General features: G+C 49.1%; 1 protein-coding gene across 1 annotated transcript in view; it reads left to right on the forward strand.

Moving 5' to 3' along the window:
- The window catches only part of Col4a2 (collagen type IV alpha 2 chain), a 139,874-nt gene that overhangs the window by 106,871 nt on the left and 20,290 nt on the right, over positions 1 to 12,713 (forward strand). Inside the window, exons 21-28 of the mRNA XM_034520012.2 lie at positions 2,292 to 2,384; positions 2,898 to 3,052; positions 7,396 to 7,468; positions 7,557 to 7,663; positions 8,924 to 9,125; positions 9,472 to 9,531; positions 10,585 to 10,641; positions 11,728 to 11,835. Coding sequence (XP_034375903.1) covers positions 2,292 to 2,384; positions 2,898 to 3,052; positions 7,396 to 7,468; positions 7,557 to 7,663; positions 8,924 to 9,125; positions 9,472 to 9,531; positions 10,585 to 10,641; positions 11,728 to 11,835 — 855 coding nt within the window. The remainder of the gene's footprint in view (positions 1 to 2,291; positions 2,385 to 2,897; positions 3,053 to 7,395; positions 7,469 to 7,556; positions 7,664 to 8,923; positions 9,126 to 9,471; positions 9,532 to 10,584; positions 10,642 to 11,727; positions 11,836 to 12,713) is intronic.

Below are 12,713 nucleotides of genomic sequence, written 5' to 3' on the forward strand. Positions count from 1 at the left end.
TCTTTCTCTCTCTCCCTCTCTCCCTCCCTCCCTCCCTTTCTTTCTCTCCCTCCCTCTCCCTCTCTCTCTGTCTCTCCCTCTCTCTCCCTCTTTCTCCCCCACTCTCTCTTCTCTCTTACTTTCTCTCTCTCTCTCTCTCTCTCTCTCTCTCTCTCTCCCTCCCTCTCTCCCTCCCTCCCTCCCTTTCTTTCTCTCCCTCCCTCTCCCTCTCTCTGTGTCTCTCCCTCTCTCTCCCTCTTTCTCCCCCACTCTCTCTTCCTGTCTCTCTCTCTCTCTCTCTCTCTCTCTCTCTCTCTCTCTCTCTCTCTCTCTGTCTCTCTCTCTCTCATAGCTGATGGAGCTCCTGACATTTTCCCTGGTCCCTTCTATCCCCACTATGCCTACATAAACTCTAGATAAACTCTCCAGTGGGAACGCAGCTCCATGAGAACATCACCACTCCTCCTCTGTGCTCCGGGCTACAGCTGTAAAACTCGATAGAAACAGCCAGCACTGGGTCTCAGGAATACCTAACCTCAGAATGCCCAGAGCAGAGTTGCAGAGCTTCACCCTCCCACTCTCCTCCTTGGCCCACACATTTCCTGGTACCACCATTCCTCTATAGCTTCTGTACTTGAGCCACGACCCAGGAGTCTCTGGGCACCTCACTGGATCCACCGTGTGTGGTACAGCTTCTCTCCTTAAACCCTTTCAGGACTCCCTTTGCCCTTAGGAATAAAAGCCCGAGAGGGTCTTCTCCCCTCCTCCATGCCAACACTCCTCCATGTACCCTTTATACTCCCCAGGTCATGGCTCTATACTGTAGGAGCCTTGTGGCCTCTCTGTTTCCTTTGTGGATAGCCCTTCCGCTCCCTGCCTGACCAGCTCCCTCTGTCAGCCACAGTCCATGCCACTTCCTCAGAAAGCCCTCCCTGGACACCACCCATTCTAAATCAGCTGCTCCCAGATGCCATCTCACCATGCTAGCTAGAATCTGAACCCTCGCATTTGTTTGCTGAACATGTTAGCTGTGTCCCTGCATCTCAGCTGTCAGCTCAAGGCAGGCCGGCTTCCCAGTGCCAACACAGCTCCTGGCTTGCTGCCTGGCATAGCTCAGGCGCTGGCTCGTGGTGGATGAATGAGTGAGTGAGAGACTACGTTAGATGTGCAGCCAGATCAGATTACACAGAACAATGCTCGCTGGCCTCTTCTACAAACCTCTGCTTCCCTGGGAGCTCTCTAACCATCCCATGCCTTCTCCCAAGAGCAAAGGCCTTTGAAGTCACTGCTTCTTTACCCTTTCTACTTCCTGTGTAGCCACGGCGTCTATCTTGCTTAGGGGTGTTCGTTGGAGCTATGACCACTATTAGATTTAACAGTGATGAGGCTTGGTGGCTAACACATGTAATCCTGACACTTGAGAGGCTGAGACGGGAGGGTCCCAAGTTCAGGGCCAACCTGGGCTACAGAGTAAGGCAGTGAGACTCAGAGGAGTCCAGAGGTGCTCAGCTACCACTCCCAGCCAATCTCACCTGGATAAGCAACCTTGGGTCTGCCACCAGGTGGCAGTCTTTCCCAAGACCTCAGAATTGTGAGGCCTATGTGAAGTCTCACCTGGTCACCTGATATACATATGTGCAATTATTGGGGCACGGTAGTGACTAATAACTCTGACCTTTAGTGAAAAAAAGTAGACCTAGAAGAGGAACTTTGGGGGCGGGGGTCAAGATCATTCAGTGAGGTCAACCATGCCTAGTACCAATTAGGAGAATTCCCGTTAGTTACCAGGACCCCGTGTTTGCAGGTTTACATATGTGTTCATGTGTGCAGGTAAAAGGAGAAGTGGGAAGGTCTGAACAGAGGTGGACAGAGCAGAGAGCTGAGTTTATCCTAATTCTTGTGCCTTCCACCTTGGGGGAAGTTCTCTGAGGGAGAACAGAAATGCATGGCCATCTTGAAATTCCAGCAACGTGGCAGAAAAGTCAAATTCATTTTTGAACTGAACATTTCTCAAAAGGAAAGACATGGGTCTCCATACATTGGTGAAAAGGCTAAATCTGCAGGCTCTGGTCTCTGTTCCACCCTAAGGCTATGGCCATGCGGCTGTCCAAGAGTCTGTCTTTGGAGGTGCTGGTGTGGGCCTGGGGATGCAGGGTGCTGGGGTAGACTTGGCTGAGAGGCTGCGCTGGACCTGATGCTTGCTCTCTCTCTCTCTCTCTCTCTCTCTCTCTCTCTCTCTCTCTCACACACACACACACACACACACACACACACACACACACAAATGCTTTTATCTGTGTGTTTCTCCTTAGGCTTCCTGTTTGGCCTGAAAGGATCAGAAGGGAGAGTGGGTTACCCCGGACCTTCAGGTTTCCCAGGAGCTCAAGGGCAAAAAGGATGGAAAGGTGAGGACTGTGGGGTGGGAAGGTCAGGATGGTGACCCCAACCTAGTCCCCATGTCACCCTTTCCTTGAATGCTGACCCTGCCCAAACCCTTCATTCGTTTCTTTGAAGGTAAAGGGCAAGCATTCTGATCTGAAATCTGAAATGCTCCAAAATCTGAAACTTTATGAGCACCAATATGTCAATACGGCACAGCAGGTGGGAAATCCCACAGCTGGTGTCACTTGCTGGACCACAGCCAAGGTGGCCGCATCAAAATTCTTGGATAAAGTTAACTTCGGGCTGTGTACAGGTCATGTGAAACACCTTATGTCTGGATGAGGTCTACCCATGACTTCACCACATATATGCAGAATAAAAGGCATTCTGAAGCCAGGCGTGGCAGGGCACGCCTGCAATCCCAGAACTCAATGTCTAGGCTGCCTTCTCTTCTCCCACCAGCCCCCTTCACCTGTCCTTTGCCCTGCTATTCCAAACCCAGCTTAACATGTGCATCCCTGTCCTAATCACTACAGGAGAAGCCGGAGACTGCCAGTGTGGCCAGGTCATCGGGGGTCTTCCGGGACTACCGGGACCCAAAGGTTTTCCTGGTGTCAATGGGGAGCTAGGAAAGAAAGGTGACCAAGGAGATCCAGGCCTGCACGGTATCCCTGGGTTCCCAGGATTCAAGGTAAGAGAAGAGCGCCCCCTGCTGGCCAGAGTTACCTTGCAGCTGGCAGGTGCCTGAGGCTGCCAAACTTTATTCACACACCAGGGTACGGGCTTTTTTTTTTTTTTTTTTTTTTTTCAAAGATGTGCTTTTGAAAACTTTCACCTGTTGCTCTGAATAATGCAAGCCACTCTGGAAGGCAGTCCTTCATTCTCTGAAAGTTAGATATGAAATTATCACAGGTTATACCCAGAGGTTCCACTCCAGACTGCAGTAGGAACTGCAGCCCTGTGCCCTCCCAAGTATATGCATTGTGTGTGGAATGGCATTATACATAAGAAAAAAGTGCATGCCACCCTTCACGGGTGGAGCACTGGCCACACTACTGTGTAGATACATACACACATGCACATATACACAGCCTCACCATGTTTCCCAGGCTAGCCTCCAATCCCTGGCAATGCTCCCATTTCTGCCTCCCTTATTCTGGGATGACAGGCGTGTGGTACCGCAGCTGAATGTCCCTACCATTTATTTTTGCGACAATAGAGAAAGTTCTCGAGGCACCTGGCCAAAGACAGTTTCAGCATCCCAACCCTACAAAAAGAGAACTTAAGCCAAACAAGAAGAATAATATGGGGCAGTGGACTGTGAGAAGCAGCCGGGTGCTTGGTCGAGCATGAGCTTGGAACCCGGACCCTTATTGGACGGCAGGAGTTTGGCTCTGCTCCCAAGCCCTGGTTCTTTTCATTTGGCTTCAGCCCTCCACAGCCCCTCCCACAGAGAGGTCTATGTCCATCAGTCACGAGGTGTGGGGAGCCGACAGAAGGCAGCTATCATCCTTGCAGCCATCTTGAGCCATATACCCTGACAAGAGACTTGTTTTCAACAGCCTACAACAGCTGAGCACACTCTGATGACATCTTGTTTTATATACCCAGGATTTCCCCTTGGGTGTGTGTAACTTAAAGGTGTGACTTGAGAAGTCAGACTTATAAAAGGCGAGAGGTAGACAGAAGAAGGGACTGGAAACTTGGAATTTGGAGGCACTAGGGACTAGGAACTAGGGACTAGGAACTCGAGACTTGGGACTTGGACTAGGAACAAGAAACTTAGAGAGAAGAAGAGAAACTTGAGAATAAATGGGACTGAATCACACTCTGTCTGGTCTCCATTCTTCGAGTCCGCCCTCACTCTCTCTCTTGCTGAACCCTGACCTGTGGACCGAAGCAGCTTGGGGCAGTACAGGCTCTAAAAATTTTGGCCCCCAAGCTTTTGGCAGTGCAGGTTCCAACATTTGGCAGAGAGGTCCCTGACAACGAGGAACAGGTCTCTGCCCTCTTACAGGAGAGAGCCTCCCCCATCTATATCCAGCACATCCAATCCCACAGTCCCCTGCCAGGTCCTATATCTGAGGGAAATGCACTCGCTGACCAAACTGCCTCAACAGGGACATTCATAGCCTCCACTGAGCAAGCAGACCAATTCCATTCACGCACGCACACAAATCTAAAGGGGCTTCATGCTCGCTTCCCCCACATTTGCCTTGCTCAGCTCCAAAGGATAATAAAAACATGTGCCTACAGAAACAGAGGAAATTTTAAAAATCGTCAGATCCTACTACAAAGACCTATACTCAACAAAATTGGAAAATCTGGATGAATGGACAATTTTCTAGATAAATACCAGGTACCAAAGTTAAACAAGGAGCAGATAAACCATCTAAACAGTCACATAACCCCTAAAGAAATAGAAGCAGTCATTAAAAATCTTCCCACCAAAAAAGTCCGGGGCCAGATGGTTTTAGTGCAGAATTCCATCAGACCTTCCAGGAAGACATAATACCAATTCTCTTCAAACTATTCCACAGAATAGAAACAGAAGGAACAATACCCAATTCGTTCTATGAAGCTACAATTATGCTCATACCTAAGCCTCACAAAGACCCAACAAAGAAAGAGAACTACAGACCAATCTCTCTTATGAATATTGATGCAAAAATACTCAATAAAATTCTTGCAAACCAAATCCAAGAACACATCAAAACAATCATCCATCATGATCAAGTAGGCTTTATCCCAGGAATGCAGGGATGATTCAATATTCGGAAATCCATCAATGTAATCCACCACATAAATAAACTCAAAGAAAAAAAAAACACATGATCATCTCACTAGATGCTGAGAAAGCATTTGACAAAATTCAACAACCCTTCATGTTAAAAGTCTTGGAAAGACCAGGAATTCAAGGCCCATACCTAAACATAGTAAAAGCAATATACAGCAAGCCAGTAGCCAACATCAAACTAAATGGAGAGAAACTGGAAGCAATCCCACTAAGATCAGGGACTAGACAAGGCTGCCCACTCTCACCCTACAGCCCAGACAGGGGAAAACTCATAAAGGCTGATCTACCATGTGCTCTCTACCTTTGCCATCATGGGCATTCCTCAGCAGATAAAAACTGATAACGGCCCCGCCTTCACTAGCTCTCAATTTAAAACCTTCTGCACACGCTGGGAAATTGCCCATCATACAGGAATTCCCCACAACCCTCAGGGCCAAAGAATAATAGAAAGAACCAGGGCCTGGGAGCAGAGCTGAACTCCTGCCGTCCAGTAAGGTTCCAGGGTTCGAAATGCATCTCGACCAAGCACCCGGCTGCTTCTCACAGCCCACTGCCCCACACAGTAACGCTGTGTTTCTCTCAGTGCAGACGACCATGCTAGTGTGGTCACAAGTCCGAGGCCAGCCTAGGCTACATGAGCAAGACCCTGTCAAACGCACATAGACACACACACACACCAAAAGGAAAATAACTGTCTTAAAGACAGCGGCCCCTCTAAGTCTGAGCAGTGTTAACGTGTTCAGAAAAGATCCTGAACTGGAAGCCATATGCTCCATCCTGGACAATCAAGTCAGCTGCTCAGCTGACTCATTCCTAGAAGCCAAATGGACTCCATTTGGTACCTCAGAAACCTATAAGTAGCCCAAGTATGCCTGCTGTGTTCCTGTGTACCCACCACGAGGGCTTTTCTCCAGTACCCTCTGGTTGTATTTGTTGTCCTGAACTTAATTATATGTCTGTGTGTACAGCAGCCCTGTGTAAAAGGATCCCCTAGGATGGTGGGGGGTGGGGGGAGTGTGGGTCTGTGGAACTGTGTAATTGTGACCAGAACGCTGGTTGGATTGCTGATTGGCCAAATGATGGGTAGGAATGCCTAGAATGGCATTCTGTGATCGTGGCTGGTTACCTGGATGTGTGGATGGATGGATGCATGGATGCATGGATGGATGCATAGATGCATAGATGGATGCATGGATGGATGGATGATGCATGGATGCATGGATGGATGTGTGGATGCATGGATGGATGCATGGATGGATGCATGGGTGCATGGATGGATGCATGGGTGCATGGATGGTGAATTGGCTGGTTGGCTGGTTACTTGTAGTATTCGCGCTGTATAGCCTGGAAGGGTGGCTGAAGTACAAGGGTTGGTCCATAAACTCTCTGAGCACCATCTGTATGTGAGCAGCTGTTCTAAACCCAAAAGTGTTTCCATCCCCTGGCAAGAACTAACTCAGTAAATCAAGTTCCCCTGAGATTCTCTAGCCCAAGGCAGTCCAGAAGCACATGTAACATTCCATTCAATTAAATCAACACCAGGAGTCCCCAACTCTTGCAAATAGTTAATCAAGATACACCACAAGTGATGTCTAGCACACAAAAGTCCAATCCCAAACCATTTCTATCCCATGGAGCTGTAGTGATCTCAGAGCCCTGAAGGAAGTTGCTCTCTGAGGCATGTCTGCCCTCCACATTGTCAATCTCACTTTGCAAAAGAAGCCATTGTTCTCGATTGGTCACATCCAGATAGGAAGTGGCTGTATCTTCTTTTACAGGTTTATTTTTATTAGTTATGTGTGTTTTATCTGTGTGTCCATGTGCAGAGAGAGAGAGAGAGAGAGAGAGAGAGAGAGAGAGAGAGAGAGAGAGAGAGAGAGCTTGCACCACATGCCTGCAGTACCTATAGAGGCCAGAAGAGGGCATCAGATCCCCTGGCACTATAGTTACAGAAGTGGTTGCTAGGAATTCACTGAACCCAAGTCCTCAGCAAAAGCACCAAGTGCTCTTAAGCATCCATCTCTCCGTCTTCACAAATGATCATTCCTCCCCGTTGTCCAGGCTCATTTCCTGTTTGGATTCTAATGATCGTAACCACCTTCCTGAAGCCCAAGGGCAGACCCTCTTCTGGCCTCGTGGAGAGATCTTTCCAGCAGCCCATTGCCCACAAACCGCATGACTTAAGATCCTTTAACAGTCTGTAGGGGGGAGAGACATCCATGTGTTTCTGTCCACAGGGAGCCCCGGGTGTCGCTGGAGCCCCTGGACCCAAAGGAGTAAAGGGAGACTCCAGAACAATCACTACCAAAGGTTAGTTCTCCATGACTGAGTGCATCTTGGCTCAATTAACCATCTGTGTGTCCCTGACTGGGTAGATTCACGTGCAAATCTTTCCTAGGTGAACGAGGACAGCCAGGTATCCCTGGAGTACACGGGATGAAAGGTGATGACGGCGTCCCAGGACGAGATGGGCTGGATGGATTCCCTGGCCTGCCTGGTCCTCCGGTAAGCTGTTGCCGAGCTGCATCCAACCCTGCCCCATTCCTCAATTCCTTCCTGTTCTTTGGACATCTGAGGGGTTGTAGACTTGACCTTGGCTCTCACCCAGTGCTCAGGACAGGTCCATTCTGTTTTAGTCAGCGGATGTCATGTTTGTAAACACTAGTAACTGAACAGTGAAGCGTTAGGTGAATGCTTCAAACAGTGGAGAAATGTCCATTATGGCCTCTGTGAAATAAGATCCACGTGTTGTCAGGAGAGGGTCTTCTCTGTTCCCAGGCAGATCTTGGAGAGTTAATGTCCCTTCGTGTTCACAAACCTTGCGTGCTCTAGCAAGCTAGAACATAATGTCATAAGGTAAGGACAAAATGGCTCACCCATTTTGACTCACTCACATGCAATCCACAGCCAAAGTCTGGGCTGTCCACTCTACAATCTCTGGTGGCCCTATGAAACGAGGGGTCCTGCTTTGTTGACCCCCACATACACGAGAGAGGCTAAATATGGATGCACGCATGCTTTGAGGGTCCTACAAACAGAAAGAGAGCTTGACCCAGTGACTTCCCATAGTACTCTCTTACCTTTGAATACAAAGAAGAAAGCGATGTCTGGGCAGGCTGACTTCTCAACTCCTGCCTACCTGTCATCAGAAGTCCTCCTCTCACCCGTGATTCTGTAGGCATGCTAGGATACCCAGCGTCTCATTAGCCATGCATAGCACTGACACTGGGGGCATGCTGGGTGCTACCCTGTGAGCCTGGCCCCTGCCCACTGCCTAGAGCTCACCACTCCTACTGTTATCCCTCCATTGCCCAGCCAAGTGTCCCCACATGGCTGGCATCATCACCACAGGGCATGCCACTGGACAGGACACCTAGCCTGTCCCCATTCTAACCCTGTAGATGCCCCTTTGTTCTAAGAGCATATAAATCTTCATTTAACTAATTCTCTTCCTCTACTGATACGACGTCCCTCATGAACAGCAGGCGTGTCACATCATGCTAATCCTAACAGATGAACTGCAATTCCTGCGCCCATGGTCTGGAGTATAAATGTGTGTCTCCCAGGCTTTGCCCTCCGCTGTGCTGAAAGGCGGCACTATAGGTTCTAACTTCGACTCAATCACTTGCACAAACATTTTCCTCCCAGCTGACCTGTTCTTAACGTACACCACAGAATTCCAGAGAAAGGGGGAAGGGAAGTCAGGAAGACACAGCTGGCTCGGATGTCTGTATGCATTTGAAGGTAACCAGGATTCTCTTGCAGGGCGATGGCATCAAAGGTCTGCCAGGAGATGCAGGTCTCCCTGGCATACCCGGGATCAAGGGCTTTCCAGGAGAAGTGGGTCCTCCAGGACAAGGCTTACCAGGCCCGAAAGGCGAGCGTGGTTTCCCTGGAGACGCTGGGCTGCCTGGACCTCCGGGTTTCCCTGGTCCTCCAGGTCCCCCAGGAACCCCAGGACAGACAGGTATGATGGAGTCATTCCTTTGTCCTCCTGAGTCCTGGGGCAGTCCACGTGTCTGTGTCCCCTACTTCTTTAGATCCATGCATGTATGCCCAGGGAACCAGGCAGGAACATCATGTTTCACATTTGTTCATGACACAGCAACAGATACTCCCTAGGCCCACCATCCTCTCTGCTAGGCAGCTGGAATGTAGAACTTCTATGGGAAAACAAGGTCACCCTGACCCAGCCTGGACAGCAGCACATATACATACACACACATGCACACTCAAACATGTCCCCAATCATGGGTAAGTCAATGGCTTCCATTGGTTCTGATTTTGCACCTCCTTTGTTTGTGTCTCTCCAGATTGTGACACAGATGTGAAAAGACCTATTGGAGGCGGCCAGCAAGTGGTGGTTCAGCCAGGTATGACAGGGGAGAGCAAGTAGCTCGAGACTGAATTACTCTAGATGGTAAAACGTGGGACTTGGTGCCGAGTGACCCATGGGAGCCTGGCCTGTGTTCTCCTGTAGATAGGCAAGACTCCTAGACTAGCCATGCTTGCAGGACATCTGTCTTTACTAAAGGATACTCAACAGAGAGGCCGGCTGAACACCATCATCCTAGGCTCCAGGAGCATCGGCAGCCATGATGTTTCAGTCACTGTTCTCTCACTGTGAAGAGACGCCATGACCAAGACAACTCTTATTTAAAGGAAGCATTTGATTGGGAATTGCTCACAGTTTCAGAGGTTCAGTTCAGTCTCATCGTGGCGGGAAGCATGGCAGCACACAGGCAGGCGTGGTGCTGGAAAAATAGCTTGAGAGTTCTGAGTTCAAAATTGCAGACAGCAGAAAAAGAGAGATGTTGACTGAGCCTGGCTTGAGCTTCTAAACCCTCATAACCCACCCTCTACTGACACACTTCCTCCAACAAGGCCACACCTCCCAATCCCTCCCAAGCAGTACCACTCCAGTGCAAGAGCCTATGGGAACCTGCCTTGGTCAAACCACAACACCAGGTTTATATCTGCACCTGCTCAAAGCAATTTATCACTGTGGCTAATTCCAAATAATTCAAATTCACAAAGAAACCAAAGAATCTCTTTAGAGATGACCAAGTGTGTCCATCTGCAGACAGATGTTTTTCCAATGGAAGAAACCTGCGTCCTTGGACTTGTGGGAGGCCACAGTGATTTGGCTGGGCTATTGTCTTCCATGAGGAAATATTGTTTGCTATCACAGTACCAATTTTTATCAGACTGACTTCATTGGCACTCTGTGTTAACATTCTAACTTCTTTACATGATGAAATTGCAACTTTTATTTTGGTCAGAGCCAGGAGTCATTATGTTGTTAAGTTAATCTGGACATTAAATGTTAGTCGGTCTGCCTGGCTGCTTCTGACCACAGTGGTACCCAGGCAATGAGCCTCAACAACAATGTCATTTCAGCTCACCCACCTCTCCTCTGTCTCCAGGTTGCGTCACAGGCCCCACAGGAACACCTGGCCAGCCAGGACCCCCAGGCCCCACAGGTAATATGCAACCTTCATGGCTTGAGATTTCCACTTCCCACCTTGGGTTTCCTTCTGCTGGTCCTGAGTACCTGCTCACCTCTGGACCTCATGGGGGGGTTCTGCCATCCCGAAACAGACACAGCTGTGGTCACTTCCTGCTAGGGGTTATATTAGGGGTTATATGCCAGCTATGTGGCTCTGCTTAGCTTTGGCCTCCACGTTCCTCACTAGAAGTGGCCAGAAGCCATGCACACCACAGCTAGAAGCAGCCAGAGGCCAAGCGTGCCACAACTAGACCCACGAGATGCCAGCACGGGGGATGGCTCTGCCAATCCCCCACGCTGCATCCACAAAGCTCAGCTGAGCCCCAGACAATATCTGCCGTCCTCACAGTATGGTAGAAATGAGATCTTACAGCTTAATGATTGTCTAAAGGATTTTTATATTTAGAAATGCTCAATCAACAAGATGCCCACACAATTAGAGTTGTTACCAAATATCCAACCTCTTGATAGAAGCTGCTACCCAGGACAGCTTTCGACCCATCTGTGGTTCTCCATGGCTGCTAGCCTCCTTCTCATCCCCTTCCTCTCTTTCTCTCCCAGCTCCACCTCCTCTTCTACTGCCTAATCACTGAGCTCCACTTCGAATACAATGTAGCAGAATAAGTATCCTGCTACAACTTCCCAGGGAATCCAGCTCTTGTGCACACTGTAAAGAATCCACACAGTGCTGGAGGCAGAGGTGGCACATACCTTTAGTCTCACCACTCTTGGGAGGCAGAGACAGGCAGATCTTCATGAGTTCTTGGACATGAGTTCAAAGCCAGCCTGGTATATAAAGTGAGTTCCAGGATAGCCAGGGTTACACAGAGAAACCCTATCTTGAAAAGCAAACAACAACAACACAAAGAATTTAAACAGTAAGCAATGGGCCCTGCTCTGACTAGAGACGTACAGTGAGAGCTGTCCTAGGCCAGCCTCCCCCAGCTCCATCACTTCCAAGTTCAAGGACAGACCTCGCCGGTTCACCGTGAAGCTGAATCATGTCCTGTCGTTGGTTCTCAGAGGACCTGACATGCTTGTGGTTTGCTTGGGCGTCTAGGTGCCAAAGGCATCAGAGGAATTCCAGGATTCCCAGGAGCTTCTGGAGAACAAGGGTTCAAGGGCTTCCCAGGAGATCCAGGTCGAGAGGGCTTTCCAGGACCCCCAGGTGAGTCGGCACGGCTTGTGCACTTATGCTCACGGAATGGCTCAAGTGTGTCATCAGGTCCGCCCTACTCCAGGATTTAAAAGATATTACAGTGACACTTGTTGATAACTGTTGTCTGTGCTCTCCTTGGTTTTCATTATTGATGTTGTACTGGGTTGTGGCAGAGATCTTATGGGAACAGGAGACATGGCATGGGAAGATTTCTCTCAGTGGATAGTATAGGGAATATTCCAGCATAGTCCTCTCCTGAGAGTGTTCTGAATGCACAGACAACCCTGACACCACTGGTTACTGATATTGGTTACTGGCCTGTAGTTAGGTTTGCATGATATACACACACCTGAGGAAAAAAATCCAGAATGGGAAGGATTTATTTATTTTGGTTCACAGTTCATAGGCTCCATTCATCACAGTGGGGTGAGCAGGACAGAGCTGCACATCATGGTGGCCAGGAGGCAGAGAAAGGGGTAATACAAGTAGATCCAGGGAAAGATATAGCCACCAGGAACATGTCCCTTCTTCCCCAACTAGGCCTCATATCCTTCCTTTACCGCCTCCCAATAATACCATTGTGCTATTAACCCATAAAGGGATTAACATATTGATTAATTCAGTGCCCTAGTGACCTCATTGTTTCATGGGATACCAAGGTGCACTTCACTAAGAGTAATTGCCTGCATGTAGGTACATGAGCCACATGCCTGCCTGGTACCCAAAGTGACTAGAAGACATTGGATGCCCTGAACCTGGAGTTAAGGATGGTTGTGAGCCACTCTGTGGATACTGGGAATCAAACCTAGGTCATCTGCAAGAGTTGCCTGTGCTCTAAATCACTGAGTTCTCTCTCCAGTTCCCCCTAGGGTCCAAATGAGTAGATA

The sequence above is a fragment of the Arvicanthis niloticus genome, chromosome 16 (genome assembly GCF_011762505.2).
Source record: "Arvicanthis niloticus isolate mArvNil1 chromosome 16, mArvNil1.pat.X, whole genome shotgun sequence".
Classification (NCBI taxonomy): Eukaryota; Metazoa; Chordata; class Mammalia; order Rodentia; family Muridae; genus Arvicanthis; species Arvicanthis niloticus.